This window comes from Solanum tuberosum, unplaced genomic scaffold, assembly GCF_000226075.1.
Source record: "Solanum tuberosum cultivar DM 1-3 516 R44 unplaced genomic scaffold, SolTub_3.0 scf00643, whole genome shotgun sequence".
Classification (NCBI taxonomy): domain Eukaryota; kingdom Viridiplantae; phylum Streptophyta; class Magnoliopsida; order Solanales; family Solanaceae; genus Solanum; species Solanum tuberosum.
Window position 1 is genome coordinate 159,194 of NW_006239582.1, and position 21,532 is coordinate 180,725.

The 21,532-nt window shown below is 29.0% G+C and overlaps 1 protein-coding gene across 3 annotated transcripts; it reads right to left on the reverse strand.

Moving 5' to 3' along the window:
- Positions 1-910: 910 nt before the first annotated feature.
- On the reverse strand, positions 911-7,034 carry LOC102601375 (nuclear ribonuclease Z-like). Of its 3 annotated transcripts, XM_015305011.1 has the most exons (9): positions 6,880-7,034; positions 4,684-6,230; positions 3,469-3,901; positions 3,290-3,360; positions 2,972-3,067; positions 2,621-2,734; positions 1,920-1,988; positions 1,698-1,772; positions 911-1,167 (listed from the first exon to the last, which is right to left on the reverse strand). In XM_015305011.1, exons 3-9 carry the CDS (start codon positions 3,872-3,874, stop codon positions 1,093-1,095), a joined length of 906 nt encoding a protein of 301 aa, XP_015160497.1. In that variant the 5' UTR covers positions 3,875-3,901; positions 4,684-6,230; positions 6,880-7,034; the 3' UTR covers positions 911-1,092. The 3 variants fall into 3 exon arrangements, with proteins under 3 accessions (XP_015160497.1, XP_006366695.1, XP_015160498.1); XM_006366633.2 differs by lacking the exon at positions 4,684-6,230; XM_015305012.1 differs by lacking the exons at positions 1,698-1,772; positions 6,880-7,034 and having other exon boundaries at positions 4,684-6,873.
- Positions 7,035-21,532: the final 14,498 nt, after the last annotated feature.

The window sequence follows — 21,532 nt, forward strand, 5'->3', positions numbered from 1 at the left end:
GGTGAAGATAGGTACGTAGCAGCCAGGTGGTGGGGATGTTGTTTGATAGCTGTAAAACTAGGATGATTTTATAATGACTTTCTCGCTCTTAATTTATATGACACTAAAATTATCTATAGACGGATCAGAAAACAATTTTAATATTAAGTTTTTTTTTACCATAAAAAATAAATTATAATACTTTTTTAAAAGAAAAATATATTGGGGGAGACAGATTTATTTTTACGTTATTACTCAACTAATTGTGGAAGTCAAAGGTTACTAAAACTATGTGCTACAAGAGGGAGGAGACGGTGGATTTTTATCAATTTGGAATGGTCTCTCCAATTATTCTAAGACAAGTTTCATGACTAGTTTTAACGGCTTTCGCACACCATTGTGACAAAAAAATGATATACGTATTGTTCTAGAAATTCGTCTGAAGCCAACCCTTTAATTGTAACGCTTATTCTTGTACAATCATTACTCCAAGTGAAAAATGAGTTTTTGATGCTCAAACTTCAATTGTGCTGTATCCACTTGTGTATTTCTTTGAATTATTATCAGACCTTATGGCCATAAACCATAGTCTATAGCCATATTATTTGTTAATTCAGTTTATTTTTCCAATCTCCCTTGTGTGTCATGCTTTTTTCAAATGTCATAGACGGATTAATACGTACGTACGTACACACAAATGTGAATGCGTTTACATTTGCCCTCTTGTCTGCATATTATTAAATAAAAATCTGCCAACTACTATCACTTATCTTTCTTGGCAATTTGCCAGATCTTACAAAGCATTTACTAATTTTTATGAGACTTCCAAGTACTAAGGTCTTAGACATTTTCACTCCCAATAATAGCCCAATGCCCCAATTCCATTTAAAGTCACTATAATATTGCAATAATAATAAATAAAAAATCCAGATATCCCCAGAGGACCATAATAAATCAGATTGAACTGGCTCTGGCTTAGTTTTAAACTATTACAAGCTAACTTCCATAGCAAAAATTTTCTTCATCATTACTGCTCTTTATGAAATCAGCCAAATCATAGGGGAGGGGAAAGGAAAAGGAAATGTCCACCAGATAAGTAGATTTGGCGTTGCATCAAAAGCCTTCTGTAAGCGCAAAAACTCTGCCTGCCAAAGGCGGAGGTATTGCAGAAATAGCCTCCTCAATAACCTGATAAGTGAATTTTTTTTGTTAGAATGGTATAAAAGCAATGAAACAAGATGGTCCTAGAATTAGATACTTACTCTACTGGGGGGGAAGATCGATTAATTGGTAATCCTTAAGAACATGAAATGGTAGGAAGCCACACTTTCCTAACACACAAATGATGATAGGGTTCCAAAATGATGTACAGAAGCACTAATGTTGTAAAAATTAGTAAATTGCATGTTATTAACTGGTTTTTGGGAGAATGAAAATAGACCACAAGTAGATAGTTACGAACAACACAGTGAAGACAGACATAAGAAATTAAACACGGTTGAATTCCATTTCTATCCTATTTACCAACTTTCCACAAACCAAAATAGTACAGAGAGTAAATATTTGAGACTAGGTCATCCCGTGAATGAGAAAATATTGCTGGACTTCTTAGGGAAGCTCAACCAGAGTAGTTTCTAGAAGTTCTGAATCTACGACACTTGGTTAGATTTGGTGACAGCTTGGTGTGTGCATCAAGAGAGAGAGAGAATCAAACTTACATTCAACTGATAGCGGGCCGAAAAGTGGATTAAAAGGATGGCTTTGTTCTGAAACATGTCTGCGAAATTGATAATCTGGTAGGATGTCATCAACGCATAAAGAAAAGTATATCAGACTTCTAATAATTCTATAGCACATTCAGGATTTTATTTTTCTATCTTCCAGTAAAATCTTGAGGTTAATCAAAAGAGATTATCAGGAATTAATGCAAAAAGAATCACCTCAGACAGATGAGTATGTCCATATTCTCTTGCATTATCTGCTGTCGTTTTGTCCTCCACATAAGTGCTCTGGAGAAGAATCACAAGGAAGAACTTAAATCTCTGGAACCAGTAATGTTGAAAAGGCAAATTGAACTAAAGATCTCCCCACTGCCAATTCTACTGTACCAGCTATGATGTTATTTACATAAAAGTAAACACAAGTAACGATGCTCTCCGAGCGTAAGTTATTACTAAGAGAGTAATAGGCTAATTAGTTAATCCAATTGTGTCATCGTCACAAGGATAAGTGATCATACTAGACGGCAACTTTGTTAACTCCATAAGTTGATGAATTCATGTTGTTGATATAGTTGGATTATACAGAAATGCATAGGAGACCTCCTAAAAATTAACTCAGGAAAGTGTCATAAGTTGAAGATGACACGATAGGCAGTAAGAATGTTAAAAATCAAACAGTGGTCCTCAAGGCCTTATGTCATGCTCCTTGGAGTGTTTGCTAAAATTTAAGAAAGATACTGGAGTCATTGGATGTCCAGATAGTATATATTAGATAGACCAGAAGTAGAAGAGCCACATAAACCTCATTCTGAAAATATTCTTTCAAGGGAGGAAAAAATGGCTACAACGAGTCGTGGAAATTGAGCGTCATGTTTCAGACGAGGTACATTTTTGGCAGGTGTTGAAATCAGGGAATTTACCTCCATTATGAGGATTTTTGCCCTCAAAACATCAATATTTTTGGGATCCTTAATGAAGTCTGACATGGTATCACCTGTAAATGCAATTTCAGGTGCTGTTGAAGTGTTCGTGATCTGTCAAAACCAAAGAATCTTTGTCATACTGATATTGTGATACATAAGCTATGCAGGAAGTTTGTTGCAGATGCATTCTTGTGCAAAATTATATAAAGGCAGCACAGGTGCAGGGTGCACCTGTGTCAAAAAGAAATTGATCAATGTAAAAGCACCCCTTGGGTTGGAATTTAAACCAACATTAAGAAACAAATGCAATCAGATAAATTCCTAACCAACTATGATATCATGACAGACCTCCACACCTGATAACTTTAACTTCTTAATCTCATCTCCTGGAAGGCCAACATATTCTTGCTTAAGTTTCTGCTTGATTGAATATACTATATAACCCTGCACCATAAAAACCAGGTGATTAAAACCTCAAATAGACACCAGTAATATAAGAAGTGATCAAAATGCAAAGGTCATAACATCCGACTGTAGCAGTTGCTTCCTCTCGTAGAAAGTACAAAGCACATTTTTTGGATCGAATCCACTTAATACCGGCAAAAAAGAAGCATGGGCAGGGAAAATAAGCAATTGAAACTCAGAGCATTAAGGAAAGCACTCAACCTGGCTAGGAATGACATGATAAGTCTTAAATGCTCTAACTTTAAGATCCTTCCTCAAGTAGAATTCTTCTCCTGTGTATGCACAAACACATATTCACTTAAATTGTGAAATTAGAGCTAACTCCAACTTTGTAATAACTAATTAGGAGAGCTATATAATCAATACAAGAAGATTTTTACCCACATCCAACCCAATCAAAGTATGGTTCAGTTCTGAGTGATCCATAGCTCGGTGAGCTTCAAAAAGCTTCTCTATACTTTCTTTGATTACTTTTGGTACAATAATAGTAGGAGGTCTCATTCTGTAAAGGGAACGAGTCGCAGCATACATAGGTAGTCCTCCTATGTGGTCCATGTGGCCATGAGAGATGAAAAGGAACTGCTGAGAGATGGCACGCTGAGGACACTTGCCAATATCAAAGGCTAAGTTAAGCGAGGGAACTATTATGCACGTCTCATGACCTGCTATTGATATCCCTTCTAGCGAGTATCCTTCTATCTGCAAGCCCCTTTCCCTCTTCTGGCTACTGTTACCCCTCCGATTTGAGTTGATCGATTCAGAATATTTTGTTGTTTTAACCTCCATTTTGCGTAACACTGATGGACTTCAACTCTGGAAGAGATTAGAACAGAGGGGAGGATAAAATAAGACTTTAGAAGGACACTATACACTTCCTTTTTTAGTTAATGATACAAGTAAAATGTAAATTTTAGTAATGAAAGCCATTCAGTACTAAACTAGTACTGAAACATTACAAAGTAAAGGAATCCTTTATATCTATAAGGATTCCAGAATATAAAAAATAGCATCAATCTCATTAGAAAACTCAGCATTGCGTAACACTTTTAGGACACTATACACTTTCTAACAATTAATATTCTCCCTAGACAAAAATTCACTTCTACAGAATATGTGAGATATTAACTATCAACTTGTCTAATACACTCATCTTAGCTCAAACGTCCATTAGGGTAGATTAACTTGGATTTAAGAGGCATTTGAGATCAAATAAATATTAAGATGACTAAAAATTAAACCTGGAATTTATGTAATCAGAATTATTTGGTAAATGACTTAAAATTCAACATTTCCACCCATGTCCCTAATACAATGATAAATAGACTCATAATTCTACTTTCTTAAACTATGTATCAAATCAAAACCTGACAAACAAATTGAAACGGTCAAACGGATTGTGAACAATTATACAAACTTCAACATTTGTTTAATACAATTCTACACATAAAAAATAAATTACTTGTGATACTCATCATTAAGCACAATTTACAAGTTTTTTACCAATTTACAAGAACAAAAAAATCATGAAGTACCAAACTGCTTGAATAAATAGAATCGATATTAATCATTAGAAAGAGATGAGGGTAGAGCCTTACAGTATACAGTGACGAGGGACGAAGGAGAAGCTTTGAATGTAAGTTGGTTGCCGCAGGTTGATTTGAGGTGTTTTTCCGGTAAGGATTTCCCGGCGAGGGTAGGTGAGGGTAGAGCCTTACAGTATACATTGACGAGGGATGAAGGAGAAGCTTTGAATGTAAGTTGGTTGCCGCAGGTTGATTTGAGGTGTTTTTCCGGTAAGGATTTCCCAGCGAGAGTATGGGACTAGGGCAGAGGTCTCTAATGCGGAGGATGAAGAGGGGTTTGGGTTTTTGAGGGTAGGTGAGGGTAACATTAGCACCTCAACTCAAGCTTATGAATGAACTCTATCAAATTGCGTAAAACTTTGAAGCTAGCTTAAAACATGAACCCATGATAAAAGTTTGTTTACTTCACAGAATATTGAGTCAAAAATGCATTATATTTGAATAAATTACTACTAAAGAGTGCTACTTCTTCAAAAGAGAAAAGGTCAACAGAGCTAAATAACAAACAAATTGATATCATATTTACTATATTCATTCTTAGTGTCTTGCTTTAGTGCATTAAATACCAAACAAGTAATTGATTGGTTTCTAGACACTTCCCCACAGCTATTTACACAGTCCCACAAGAGAGTTATTATACCATGTCCGAGTTTATTACCCAAATTTGTAAATTGGAGAATACGACACTGGTGCGGCATCAAAAATGAGTCCGTGCAACTAAGTAAATTAAGTATTGATAGATCAATCAGTCTTTGCCAACATCATACCCTCCAAGTAAAAAAATCACTAAGATCTATGTGGGTTGCATGTGACTGTCTAAAGAAGGAACAAAATGTTTGAAACTCCAACACAAAGTGATGGGAAAGGTGTATGCACCCCAAAGTATAATCAAGTCCTAACTCAACCAACTGACGAAAATGACTCAAAACGCAAATTTAAGCTTAAGAGGAAAAAAGGGCAGCCCTGTGTAAGGTTCGGGGAAGGGCAGCAACCCAAGAGGTGTGATGTAGACAGCCTAAACTAATTCAAGCATTAGTGGTTGCTTCTACGGCTCAAACTTGTGACCTATGGATCACACGGAGACAACTTTAGCGTTGCTCCAAGGAGCAAAGGAAACCATTAAAAAGAAATTACGACCATAAGTTGAAGATATAATACTGAAATGATTGGAGATTAGTGCAACAAATTTCAAAAATCATGTTCTAACTGTGATAGAGAGGAAATCCCAAACATCTTAATGAGCATACTTACTATGAAAATCAAACGATAAGTCCACTACTATAACCAACAAAAATTGAGAGAACTTTGAAGAAACATAATGAATAAAAATACATGTATGGTTCAACCCTGAAACTGAATCAACCGATAATGCTCTATCCGCTTCCATAATCGAATTCGAGGAAACCTCCCTCGTACAACACTTATAGACATACTCCCTGCAATTACCTCTATCATGACATACTCCTCCATTTCTCCCAATTCGACCACCTAATGAATTTCTCCTCCTCAAAATAGGTACTTGAATTCCCAAAAAATGAACCACTCTTCCATCCTTCTCACTATAAACAAGACACATATGAAACAACACCCTTTTCAGGACCTAGCAAGAAAAAGCTAAAATTCAAAAATATAATTTACTATGATAGGTTCTAAATTCCAACAATATTTGCCCATCTCTGATGATGCCTATGTTTCTCTGTATAGGTGTCGACTCAAAGAACAAGGGAAGGGAAGGAGAAAAATGAGGTTTCAGCTCGGTTTTAGGTTTGGCCGATTCAAACTCAAAAACATGTTCAGGGAATCGGAGGATAGCACTGAAGCAGTCACAATTATTTGGGTCTTTCATTTCCCAACTTTGGTTTTTATTGTTTGCTTCACTAATTAATTTTCCGATGGGTTTTATTTTTGTCATCGTGTTTCTGTGTTTCACTGTTAATTTCATGCTATGCATTTTTGTTTTCAATTGAAACTATAGGCAAGCAAGATAAAACTCAGAAATACAAACAACTAAGCTCCAAAATCCAGCAAAGTCCAAAGTTAAAGACAAAGAGGAGTTAAAGAAGACGGTAAAGAAAGCCAAAATCGAAGAAATCCAAACCCACCAAATATTGCAACCACCAAGCCAAAATCGAAGAAACCTAAACCCAATACAAAGGAAGCATCAAATATTGCAGCATCAAAATGAATTCAAGTGTAAATTATGCTAACCTGGACACAACTATGAAGGAGAAGAGAAGAAGAGGAGAGAGCAGATGGAGATGGCCGATGGTTACCAAGGGGGGAGGCGTTAGAATTGATGCAGAAAAGGGAAAGGACAGAAATAGCCTTCAACTTCAATGTTTTTACGGAAAAGCACACGCGTTGACGGAGAGGCGTGTGCTATTCCCTCTTCTTATATAGTTAATGAAGCGTCGCAAGAATGAAAGAGAATAGAAATTAGGGCTAATAGTAATGAAATCGGGTTAATGGGTCTTTATTTTACTAAATGGGTCGAATAGAATACTAAATAGAAAGTAAAATTTTAATTATAATAAAAATATATACACAAGAATAGCTCAAGAAGAAAATTAATTAAGGTTTTGTTTTAGGTCTCCAAAAATTTGAGGCCTCATTAATAGTGAACTTTTATGGAAAAATATTAAAATTTTGATTAAATTAAAAAATTAAAAAAATTGTCTTCTCTTTAAATTAGATACTATTTTAAAATTTAAAATTAAAACATTAACATCTTCATATTATTAAATAAAGTTTTATACAAATATTATTCAACCGATTGCATTGCAAATAGATGATTAATAAAATTATTATTATGAACAAATAAAAATAAAAATAAAAATTCAAGCATATAATAATAAATAAAAAAAGCAAGAAAATACTAACATGATGTGGAGATTCGAGATGTCGAATAACGTTGATTGATGAATAAGAATCAAAAGAAAATTGATGAAACTCACAACTATACAAGGATAGGAGTCAACACTATTTTTATTTAACTATAATTCTAATTGATGAAGGACTCAAATGTTTTGAGTTTTATTTTAATTTTAAAAATAAAAAAGAGTAATTAGATTTTGAATGAATTAGAGTGGGTCAGTAGGTTTTTAATGAACTGTTTTGAATTTAAAACAAAAAATTAATAAATTTGAGAAAAGAAAAAAATGAAACGTGAAAAAAACAAAAAAAACGCTAATAATTTTTTTTTAAAAAAAATTAATAAATTTTAGAAAAGAAAAAAATGAAACGTGAAAAAAACAAAAAACAAATGCACCCTATTGAGGATCGACCTCAGGATGTGGAGGTTAGCATGCAACGAGAGCTAGGAGCATTCTCTTATAAGGGGTGTCCTTTTAACACTTTTAACTTTAGTTTTTTTTTATATATTTTTTTAAATAGGTATATTTCGTAAATAATTTCAATGAAGCCGTGTCACGTGACACACCTTCGATATACTTAAATCCGCCCTTGTCTTCAGTCCTACCAAAATACAACTATCTAAGGTGTTTCTTAAGAAAATAACACAAATAATGAAATGATTAATGACACTAAAATATTCAAAATAATAATAATAATAATAATGAAATCGCGTAAAACAAATCTTGCAAATTAACAAGTCATAACGAAAATGATCATAATTTAAAAGTACTAAATCATGCTAAAAAAGTTTAATAAATTTTAGTTACATAACATGACTAAATATTAAAGGAAATTAAAATTAGATTATATATTTTAATTGTCTAAACCAATGGAAAACTAAAGAACAAATATTCAATATTAAACTAGGTAACTAATCTGCGTGAATTCAGCAAAGCATATCACTTTATAGTCATTGAAATCCCGTTGTGCACTAAAGTTAATGCCAATGATTTGATTCAGTAATTTCCATCAAAATTTAGAAATGCAAACAAAATAACAAATAAGTGGTTATTCTACATAATATTACAAGTTAATAGAATATGAATCTCTTATAACACTCAATTCAAAGAGACAAATTAATCAATCTCATTTGGTGTTGAGTGATTTACTTTAATCTTAGCTTCTTTTATATTTTCTCTTTTACAAAATAAAAATGTTATTTTGTTTTTCCATGTCTTTCTATTTTAGTTTATTAGGCTTGAATTTTTTTAAATTCTTTTTAGGCTTGAAATTTTACATGCCCATAAATAAGACATGAATATATCATATTAATAGCAGTGTTGATCTAAGTTAGAGTATATTCTTTAATATGTTCACCTAGTCAATTACACCAATTTTTTTATGCAGCTTTAATTTTAAAAGAAATGGTAACGGACACTTGAGGCATTATAAAATCATATTCAATTTCGAGTATTATTAATTAATTCCAATTGTTGAAATAATCAGAGATTATGAAATCTTGATTCTTGAACAACAAAAATTAAATTGTTTTATGTAGTACAATGTTATATTCAAATAATTTTAAATAATTAACAGTAGTACTATATCAAACAACTTTTTATCCCTCTGAATATCCACATGTTCGCTTTCTTTGTCAGGATTAGAAGTGAATGATAGTAAGCAATCTGCCCATCAACATTAGTATATTGAATACAATTTAAATTCAAATTTAAGTTACTACAAGCTATATAATAAAATTCAATCCTGATTAATATACTCTAAAAATAATATTCAAAAATAAGAATAAAGAAAATTAAAACATAAAAAATTGTCCGTGATTTGAATGTTTCCTTTTGCTTCTCTGTCAAGAATTAATAGTGTATGACAACACTTCAAAAAAAAAAATAGATCACTTATGTGCATATTACACAATATAATCGCAATTAATACAAAATAACTTAATGAAATAATCTATTTTAACATCTAATACTCCACCATATACATAGATATAATAAAACCAAAAAAAATTATAAATAAAGACTATTAAGCATAAGAGGAAAACTGCAAGACTGAAAAATTATAGTGACAAATGAATGAAAATTTTGAGGAAATACATTTAAACGTACTAATATTCAGTTTAATTGGAGATTAAAATGATTAACATAAGGATATGAAATACCACGGCAACATACAGTGTCCTTACTCCTTACCTTACTTTTGGATATAAAGAAATTATTTCCGATAGATCATCTGCTCAAGAAAAAATATATCGAGAATCCAATTAAAATGATTGACGTAAGGATATGAAATAGCATGGGAAACATACCATGTCCTTACCTTACTTTTGGAGATAAAGAAATTGTTTTCGATAGATCATCTACTCAAGAAAAAAATATATCGAAAAAAAATAATCAAAAATGAATAAAACACAACAAAATACTATAGAACACTTGATATGAATGGTGAATTGTAAAACATGAATGTGTACACAATAACTGCAAATTTGGTGAAGGAACAATAACTAATACAATAATCGATTAAGGAACATTCCGCACACAATATCATATTCTTAAAAAAAAAATTGACTAAATGGTGAATGTAAAACATGGCATGAAAAATGCAAATTTGGTACTGATGACCCAACATCTCAGTTGATATTTGTAGGCGGTAGCAGAACATTAAATGTGTATTTATGGGTAAATGGAAAACGTAGGAGGTGAACGATAATGTAACTGAACATTAATACATATTCATTGTCCATTTAATTGAATAATAATAATGGTTGTGGTGTTTTATTACCTTCAAATTATAAAATCTAAAAGATCATAAAAAAAAATCACAAAAAAGATAAATTGGTTTCTAGCCCTTAGAGGCATGCCACATCAGCAAGTCTAAATTGGTTTCTAGATTAATTTCCTTTTTGCATTAGTATAAATTAGTATACGTACCTGCGCGTTGCGCGGATATTTTAAAATATACTTTAATATTTTAAATTAAAAATAACTATTAAAAATTATCATGCACTTAGTAATGTTTATTTTTAAAATGATGACACAATTTATTAACTTATTTATTTGAGCATGTTAAATTAATATTATTAATACACAATTTAGTAATTATATTATTAAAATATTATGTCCATAGCTATAATTAACAATTAGAATAATATTATAACTAATTATTTTTTGAATTTTAAATTTCTTGAATTTTTGTTAGTATTTTATTATATTAAAAGAAATACAATATGTGTAATATAATTGGTTTAATTTACTATTTTTTACTTAATCAGGTTTTAGAGTTTGTGTTTGAGTGGGAATGCAATGGGCTGTTTTAAAACTGCCTATTTATATTCCCGTTTTTATTTAAATAAAGAAATTAAATATTATTTTCAATTTTTTATTTTAAAAAAGATCATTCAAATATTTAATTTTTAGTTTTATCTTTATATAAATATTAAAATTTACAATGTGTAATATAATTTGTTTAATTTATTAATTTTTGATTAATCATGTTTTAGAGTTTGTGTTTGAGTAGGAATGTAATGGGAAGTTTTAAAACTGTCTATTTATATTTTCGTTTTTATTTAAATAAAAAATATTTTTTTGAGTTTTTAATTTTAAAACAGATCATTCGAATATTTAATTTTTAATTTTTATCTTTATATAAATATTAAAATTTGTAAAATGTTTATATAATATTAATTTAAAGTAATTATTCAATAAAAAAAAATTAAAATTTTTGTTTCGGTTTTTAAATGGCAATTCATTTTAATTTAATTATTAGACAATTAGGTAAATCTTTTTAGTGTGAAGTTTTATATTTTTTAAAATTCGTTTATTTTATTGTAATTTTTTTTTTCATAATCTATTTTTAGAGTTTGTGTTTGAGTAGAAATTTAATGGGGAGTTTTAAAACCGTCTATCTATATCCTCGTTTTATTTAAATAAAGAATTTAAAGTTTTTTAAAATTTTAGTTTTAAAATAGATTATTCAAATATTTAATATTTAATATTTATCTTTATAAACAATTACGAATTTGAAATAATTTTAATTAATTATAATTACTGATTTTTAAAACTGATCCCACTATTTTAAAACAATTAACTGCAATTGCATGTGTCTTTTTTTTTCTTGCAAAATACAATTTTGTAATTTTTATTTTTAAAGAATTTTTTAGTTTGTTACTCTTTTTAATTTCTTTCTGGTTAATTTAAGATACATATATAAAAGAATTTTAAATTATTTTTTGAATTTTAAAATTGTCTAATTTTTGTTAGTATATTAGTATGTTAAAAGAAATACAATTCGTGTAGTATAATTGTTTAATTTACTAATTTTTACTTAATCAGGTTTTAGAGTTTGTGTTTGAGTGAGAATGTAATGAAAAGTTTTAAAACTGCCTATGTATACTCTCGTTTTAATTTAAATAAAGAATTTAATTATTATTTTTAATTTTAAAAATATCATTCAACTATTTAATTTTTAATTTTTATAATTATATAAATATAAAAATTACAATTTGTGTAAAATAATTTGTTTAATCTATTAATTTTTAATTAATTTGGTTTTAGAGTATGTTTTTGAGTGGGACTGTAATAGGAAGTTTTAAAACTGTCTATTTATATTCCCGTTTTTATTTAAATAAAGAATTTTTTTTAAAATTTTTAATTTTAAAACATATCATTTAAATATTTAATTTTTAATTTTTATCTTTATATAAATATAAAATTTGTAAAATGGTTATATAACATTAATTCAAAGTGTTTATTCAATAAAAAATAAATTTTAAAATCTTGGTGTTGATTGTAAAATGGCAATTCATTTTATTGTAATTATTACAGAATTTTTCTTAGATCTTTTTACTGTGAAGTTTCATATTTTTAAAATTCGTTTATTTTATTGTAATTTTTTTTCTTAATCTATTTTTAGAGTTTGTATTTAAGTGGAAATTTATTGGGGGAGTTCTAAAGCTGTCTATTTATATTCCCATTTTATTTAAATAAAGAATTTAAAGTTTTTAAAAAATTTAGTTTTAAAAATTATGAATTTTAAATAATTTTAATTAATTAAAATTACTTATTTTTAAAACTGATCCCACTATTTTAAAATAATTAACTACAATTACATATGTTTTTTCTTTTCTTTGCAAAGTATAATTTTGTAATATTTATTTTTAAAACATTTTTTTAGTTGGTGACTATTTTTATTTCTTCTTGGTTAATTTAAGATACATATATAAAATAATTTTATATTATTTTAAATTTTTTTGTGGTGTTGACATGTGTCATTTTTTACATATATAGATAGATATAAAGTCAGTTATAAAATTTTGGTACAGATTAATTAATTATTTGTTATCCTCTATCCACAAACACAAAATTAAAGGTAATACATATATATATATATATGTATAGAGAGAGAGAGAGAATAAAGTTAACAAAGTTAATAATTTTAAATTTTCAATTTTATTTTAAATTCAATTCAATTCAAAAAAAATTAAATGCAATATTTGCAAGTTAGTGGGGGGTGTAATGGGATCTATGGGACGTAGGTTAGTTAAGCATTTAATTATATATATATATATATAAGCAATATAAGCAATTAATGTATTTCTTCCAACATAAAAGAAATACATGCTTAGTAAATATATTTTTTTTGAAAAAAGTTCTATATATAATGGCTTGTTTTAAATTCACGTTAATTTAATTAAAAATTTTGTACTGTAATAAATATTTGTGTATTACTTAAATACATATTTACATTTATATTACCCTATTTTTTAGAAATGTTTTAAGGTTAATAATATAATTATTTATTCCTATTATATATTATTAATAATTTTAGCATTTTTTAGCACGGTAAATTATTTATGTAACTGATTTAAAAAGTTCTTTTAAAAATAATTTATACTAACCTATTTTCTAGAATTGTTTTAATATTAATTGTATTTAATTATAAAAACTAATTTACAATCATTTTAAAAATAAAATAGTAAATAATTATATATACCTCTTATAAATAATTAATAATTTTAGTATTTTTTAGAAAGGTAAATTATTTATGTTTAATTATAAAAACTGATTTAAAATTATTTAAAAAATAATATCATAATTATTAAAATAGTAATTATTTAATCATTTTATTTAACAATAAAATAGTAATTAATGTAGGTAGTTTCGAATTCAAAAAGTTCAAACTATTCTTCATATTCTTAAAATCATGTAAAATTATAATTAAAAAATGATTTAAAATAGAGCGAATATAAAATAATTTAATAATAATACAAATACGTATTATATATATTTAAAAATTTAACATAATATAATAAATTAAAAAAGTATTAGATTAACTTCACTAAAATTAATAAGAATAACATACTATCCTAAAAAATGTCAATCACACTAAAATCCATCAAATATTAGAATTGTAAGAAAAAAAATATAGAAAACTCATTCGAATCTAAAGAATGTAAGTACATAATATGTCTGAAAAAGTCAAATTGAATGAAATGAACCAAAAAATCACAATAAGATATTATAGACCAAAACAATATCATCATGTGCAGATGATTTTAACTTTGATAAATATTGTTCTTCTTCTTCTTGGACTTAACTTCACTATAATTTAAAAATAACATACAATCCTAAAAAAATATTAATCACATTAAAAATCATTAAATATTATAAATGTAAAAAAAACAGAACAAATTTGGTGATTAATAGAAATGTCAGTTACCCAAAAAAAAAAACAGAAAACGCATTCAATCTAATGAATATAAGTACATAATATGATATAAAAAAATCAAATTGAATAAAATGAACTAAAAAATCACAATAAGATACTATAGATCTAAGAATATCATCGTGTTCAGAGGATTTTTTCAATTTGATAAATATTATTGTTCTTCTTCTTGGGCTATTGATTTTTTCTTTGCAAATATATTTAGTTTTCTTCGGCTAGCCATCAAATAATTTACCTATTCACACCTTAAAGAGATGAAGATAAGAAGAATGGTATAAATTCAACAATAAAATTATACTCAAAGAAGAATAAATCCATTAATTAAGTATTAGATTTACTTACTTTATGAAATAAAAATAACATACAATCCTAAAAAAATGTTAAGCAAAGTAAAAATAATCTAACATTACAAATATAAAAAAAAAAAACAAAAAAACTCATACGATCTAAATAATTTAAATACAAAATATGACATAAACAAATCAAATTGAATGAAATGAAATGAAACAAATAATCACAGTAAGACATTATCATCTAAAAATATCATATAGAAGATTTGAACTTTGATAAATATTGTTGTTCTTCTTCTTCTTCTTGGACTTTTACTTTTTTCTTTGTAAATATATTCAAAAAAAAATCGGCTAGCCATAAAATAAAGATGAAGATAAGAAGAATAAGTATAACCAACGAACCTGACTGAAGATTGAACAAAAAAAAAATCTGATTGAAGAATAGGTGCAAAAGAATTTAGAGAATAAAATAAGAAGTTTGATGGAAAAAATAGTTTATATAGAAAATAATAGATTGAAATTCGGCTTTATCTAAAATAGAGTTAATTTTAATTCAATTTTTAAAAGATGAATCGTAACTTCCCATTCAAATTCAAAATTCACAAATTTAATAATATTTACTAAAATCTATCTTTTATCTGTAACCTAATCTTAATAAAATTTGTCTTTCAGTTTATTTTTATACTTTTATAATAGCAATGTAGAACTATAAAATGTTTAAATCCAATTATATTTTTAGTAAAATTTCACTACGTATAAAATTAAAATTGGTTGATGTCCAAATAATAGGAGATTTGAACTAATAACTATCCACTAAAACACTCCTTAAAATTCTCCATTAACTAACGTGGTGTATGTTTTTTTAAAAAAAAAATTAAAACTAATAACTACCATCACTTCACTATTTAAAATTTGAAATTAAAACTTCAGATTTAATATTCATTTTAAAATTTGAAATTATTTGGGGCACTAAAACCACCCCTTAAAATTCCCCACTAACTAACATATCATCATTTATATTTTTAAAATTATTTTAAAATTATTTTTTGAATTTTAAAATTGTTGAATTTTTGTGATATTGATACATGTCATTTTTTTCTTCTTCTATTATATATATAAATATAAATATAAATATATATAATAAAATTAAAATAAATAAAAATAACTTAAATCAGAAATAAATGCATGGATTAATTAGCTAATGGCAGACATGTATTTAATTGAAAGAACTACCATTCAAAATTCTAAGTTCTAAACTTGAAATAATATATTAAAAGATAAAAACTATGAAAAAATATAAGAAATATTTCAAAATTATATCAAAGTAAATATTTTTATGTATAAAATAAAATTTTAAAATTATATATATAATGTCGGATTGTTTTTTTTTAGTTAAAACCAAACCAACCCAAATATAGTCGGGTTTTTTTTCAACACCAAACCAAGTCAAACCAACCACTAGTCGGGTTTATTTTTCGGTTTGATTCGATTTTCGGTTCGGTGTTGTACCCCCTACATGTCACAACCCAGACTGTCGTGAGTGGCACCCACACTAAACCTCCGGTGGGAGAACCAAAACTACAACCCAAACCAAGAAACTAAACAAGAACTAACGCAATTACTAAAATAAAATGAAGTTCTCATAAATTTCAACAAGAATTCTAAAGAACTAACTAAACAAATGCGGAAGAAAACAACCTAAAACCTGAAAGTTAATGTACCGAAACTACTAAACAAAGTAATAAAGTCTAAATGAGAAGGGTCACAACCCCAACTAATGAACTAAACATCTAAAGAACTAGTCTAAGTCTGAAATGTGGACAGAGACTCAAGAGAATCCAAAGCAGCCCGGAAGATACTAGCTCACCCTTGAATTCGAAAGCAACGATCACAGATCTTCGAAGCGAGGTCTGTCAATAGCTGTCGGAAGATGCCTTGTACTCAACAAAAATAAGAGCAAGTGCAGAATCAGTACACAACCAGCGTGTACTGGTAGGATCACGCGGCTATCCCACTAAGTGCAACATAAACAAGTCATCACAACAATATAATCATGCAATATACCGAATATAACAATATTGAATATCATATGCTCAATAAATACAATTATCACAAGTAGTTGGTCCTCTCACGGAACCCAAACCCAAACTGTTAGCATACCATAACGTGGTATCTGATCCAATAGTTATGCCGAAAAGTGGCAATCAATCTCATATTTATGCTGGAACGTGACAACCGATCCCAAATAGTTATGCCGGAATGTGGCGACCGATCCCATCAACACACCACAATCACATTCACAAGTCTATTCTCAATAATCATACAATCAAGAAGTGATTCATGACATATAGCCATTCATCTATCTCATTTACAACAAGTGTGATCAACAATGCAACACTCGCATACATACATGCATCATAATGAAGAGATAACAAGAATACATCACACAATCATAGAATCACAACCATCACCTACCTCGAAACAAGCTTGAAACCCTAAGAAACTTGATCCTTCCCTTTTCAGATTCGTTCTGCTTGTTCGTGGTCTACAAACAATCAATATAATACGGGAATCAATAAATAATCACTAATTACCCGGATTACTAACAATTCTACAAACCCTAGATCATCCCATGATCTCAATAGGGTTGTTTCCATAATGAATTCTAAGATCAAAAGCCTTCCCCATCGATAATAACCCAAGATAATAGGTTCTACGGATCAAAAAATGGATTCGGGGAGCTAAAATCTTACCTTTAGCCTCAAGAATGGTGAAAAACTGTCAAGAAATCGTATGAGGTCGTCTCCTAGCTCTCAAAGTCGAAAAGTGCATAATAAATATGTTTTGGAATTTTATTAACGACTTAAGTCGCGTCGAACCCGCCAGAGCGGCACATATCCCGCCAGAGCAGCATAAAGTCCCGCCAAAGCGGCTTGCACGATACAGAGAGCTAGATCCAAAATTCCAAGAATCTCATTTCTCAACACACCCTCGTCTATCGACACTAAAAAAAATACCAGTTACGCCAAGATCAATTCCGGAAGTTCTACTTGCCTGAATTCAATTTCATAAAGTCGTACTGATTAAGCATTAAGCATGTTTTAGTCCGAAATTGCAAATATTCATTTACTTTGAAATTTAAAATATTTTCATCTTGCTATTACATAAATTTATTTTATATTGAAAAGTTATAGGATTTTATTTTATTTTTATGATACAATAAAACTAAATGAAGCATGTTCAACATTTTTCATCTAAAAAATCTTCTCCATATTGAATTCTTATTTATTCATAAAAATATAGGTAAACTGGTATTTTACCCAATCAATTTTTACCCATATCAAATATGGACGGATTGAATTATTTACCCATTTTCAACCGGCCGACATTTGACCCAACCCGCCCATTTGCCACCACTACTCATCGTCTTGAGAACTTTGTGAGGTGGCCATGTTTGATCAGCTCCTTTTTCGTCGTCCTTAACTTCTCCTAAACTATATATTCTCTGGACTGAGATTTGATTTCGTAGACGATTGAAACTTGCAATCCAATGCTAGGGTTAGGTTATCTAGCTTCTTCCTTCTCATCATTCTCTTTTTTGCTCAAAATTAATTTGGATAACTCTTTTTTTGTGTCACTTCCTAGGCTAAGAGACACAAGTTCAGCTTCGTCATCTTTGAGCAACTTCGTGGAATTGCATTTGAAGGTTCCGATAATCCTTCATAATTCTATCTAATGCTTCTTCAGCCTTTGATTTTCTTCCATTACTTCTTCCATATCAGCATTGGCTGATCGTCCTACAAATTGTACTGGCTTAATTGAACCTCGTTAAATTCTTGTATTATTTTTTCTTTGAGTATTTGATTGTGTGTTAGCTATTTAATAAGGGAGCCACCATCTTCTATTTAGCTATATACAACAAAAATAATTCATTTATTTGTCAAATATTTTCTAAATTGATTTCTCTTTTTACTTGTCATTTTTGACAAATCAGAGAAGGACAATTATTGTTCCTACTATATATTCTTAATTTATTAACATTGAATTAATGTCATTGAAAAATATAGTAAGTATATATGTTTGAGATTCTTTCAATTAGTAAAAATAAAATAATATATTCCTTATATCAATCATTATTTTCTTAATAACTTAAATTTTGACAAGTAAATAGAGATGAAGAAAGTAGGTTATATCCAAAAGTCCAAACATGTCGGTTGTGATCACATGAGGGGTTAATACCTCAGATGGTCACTCAACTATCTAGTCTTTTCTCAGAAAGTCACTCACATGGTGACTTTTTAGTGAAAATTAAAAGTTGAGTGACTTTCTGAGACAAAAGTGAATAGTTGAGTGACCATCTGAGGTATTAACCCTGATCATGAGTAAATGAAGACTATTCCCTAGCTACTTTAAATGTTCCTGACAAAAACAATTTTGGTTTGACTTATCCTGCATGTGCTTTGTATCCTCCAATTACCTTACGCTTCACATTTCCATCAACTCCCCAAATTCTATCGTTTCAACGTTCTCATGACTAAATGTACCATACTCTCTCTCTCTTCAACAATATTTATTCACTATTAATTTTACAAATTTCTTAAGAAATTATAAAGAAAAAAGTAATTTTACTATTTTGAATATAATAAATACAATATCTTGAAAAATGTAATAGAAAAATGATAAGGGTAAATTAGAAATTAAGTGTGAAATTATCCATTCATTTCATAAAGTAGACAAGTCTTTATTGGACATCCCAAAATAGTATAGTGGACAACTATTGTTAGACGGAGGGAGTAGTATATATGAATGTGCTTTGATGCGGAAGGCATCAACCTTCTATAATTCATAAGAAGTAGATTTAAGATTCGATATATATATGAGTTTTTATGATTAGCTATCTCAAGTTAATAATCGTATTTTTCATGATCTTTCAATTACATCAATACAATAAAATAAATACGTGAATTTCTTAGTATATATGCAAAAACTATAAGGTTTTAACAAACTCATCATATGTTTGTACTCTAGATCGATCATCTTCCTCTGCTTCCATATTATATGAAGATTTTGCACTAACAGTTAAATTTTAAAGAGATCTGGCTGGATATAATTAATTACCCTCCTACAAGCTATTTATAACTAACTAGTGTATAAAATTTAACAAGTCACACAAATTACATAGAAACTAATCATACATAAGTCAAATATCATGAACATATCACACTCAAGAAAATCGATAAGATTCAAGGAGATAATTATACCTCTTTGTCCCCGGTGAGATCCTTTTGCTGAATTGAAGCACAATAGATCATCTTGTGAGATCTAATAGGATGTTAACTGATTTAATTTAGAGCCCTAGGCTTAATTTAATCTCAACTTTAAGTTTTATAAATTATACATCATTAATTTTACACTATCAGGTCATTCAAAAAATATTCTTTATATATATATATATATAGTTCGTGTTTTGAATCTTTTACAATTGGCGTCTAGGTATCAAGTGATACTATATATTTCCAATTCTCATGCAAAATATAGATTGAAATTCTATAGATATCCCTGAAATTTTTTTATCTTTTCCCTATCGAGCTAAGATTTAATTATAGTTTCAACATAATTTCAGAACCATGCAAACATTTTTTCTATAACTAATAAAAGTACTATGCACTAGTAATTCAATTCATTGTCTTGTTGAAATCATCAAATTCAAATCCAAGCAAAATATCTAGAGAATTATTGAAAGAAATTAAATGATTACCTGAAGATCATTGATATCTACCTTCCTCACTAGCTTTAATCTTTATGTCCTGTTTGACTACACCTCCATGAATTGATTTTCTGAAAACAGCCTCCATATGCATACACAAACTTATATCTTGTTCTTCTCTATTTTCTGCGAGTACTTCTACCTTTAGCTATATCTGAAAAGTAATTTTATGGTCTCATTTATAAGGCAAAGCCAACAGTTCACTATGCAATCATTTTTCCAATATAGATAACATGTCTAGGAAGAATAAGTGCTTACACAAATCCACTATGCAGAATTCTATTCCAAAGGATATGAACCAATCTTATGTTTCAGCATCTTTTATGTCTCTTACTTGTGATGTGAATGTATTGTGGCATATCAGACTTGGACATATACCCTTTGTAAAAATGAGGGAAATAAGATCCATACCTAACAACTTTTCTACTAAACAACCCTTTTGTGCAATATTTGTCCAATGACAAGGCAAGCAAGGTTGCCATTTCACCACAGTACCAATACTTCCACCAAAATATTCCAACTACTACATATTGATCTTTTGGGTCCCTACCATACAGTGACTCATGACAACCATAAATATTTTCTTACCCTTGTTAATGACTACAATAGATGTACCTGGACTCAATTACTGACATGTAAGAGTAATATCCTAGGAGTGATTAAGACTTTAATATCCATGATTGAAAATCAGTTTGACACCAAAGTGAGATCCATAAGAACTGATAATGGACTTGAGTTAATTAACACAGAGACATCATCCTTTCTTAAATCCAAAGGGATCACTCATGAGAAAATGTCACGACCCGAGAGCATCCCCAAGTCGTAACATGCGTATTCGACCTCTCGGAGGTCTCATACAAGCCCTTAGCATTCATCACATTAGATATGTAAAATAGTGCGGAATTAAAAATTCTTTAAATAAAATCCCATAAGACTCAAAGGTCACTTTTAAAACATCATTCAAAAGTACACAAGCGGAATACTAAGTCTCTTAGCCATCTTAGACATAAACGTGAAAACATACTAGGGACACGGCCCTTTACAATCAAAAGAAGTCTATTAAGTCTATTACAAGAACCTTATCATAAAACTAGAATAGAAAAGTCTTGTCCTCGACATATGAGGACATACCACAAGATCTTGGAAGAACTTCAAGTTCCAAGCTTACTATAGAACCCGCTCACTTTCCGGAACCTACACTTGTAGAAAA

What these genes read in the sequence shown, in the direction of transcription:
- LOC102601375 (XM_006366633.2), bottom strand. Translation starts at nt 3,874, where the DNA reads ATGGAGGTTAAAACAACAAAATATTCTGAATCGATCAACTCAAATCGG. An exon ending in ATCATGTCATTCCTAGCCAG is followed by an intron (nt 3,068 to 3,289) that starts GTTGAGTGCTTT and finishes TTTATGGTGCAG; the next exon opens with GGTTATATAGTATATTCAAT. An exon ending in GACATACTCATCTGTCTGAG is followed by an intron (nt 1,773 to 1,919) that starts GTGATTCTTTTT and finishes ACATCCTACCAG; the next exon opens with ATTATCAATTTCGCAGACAT.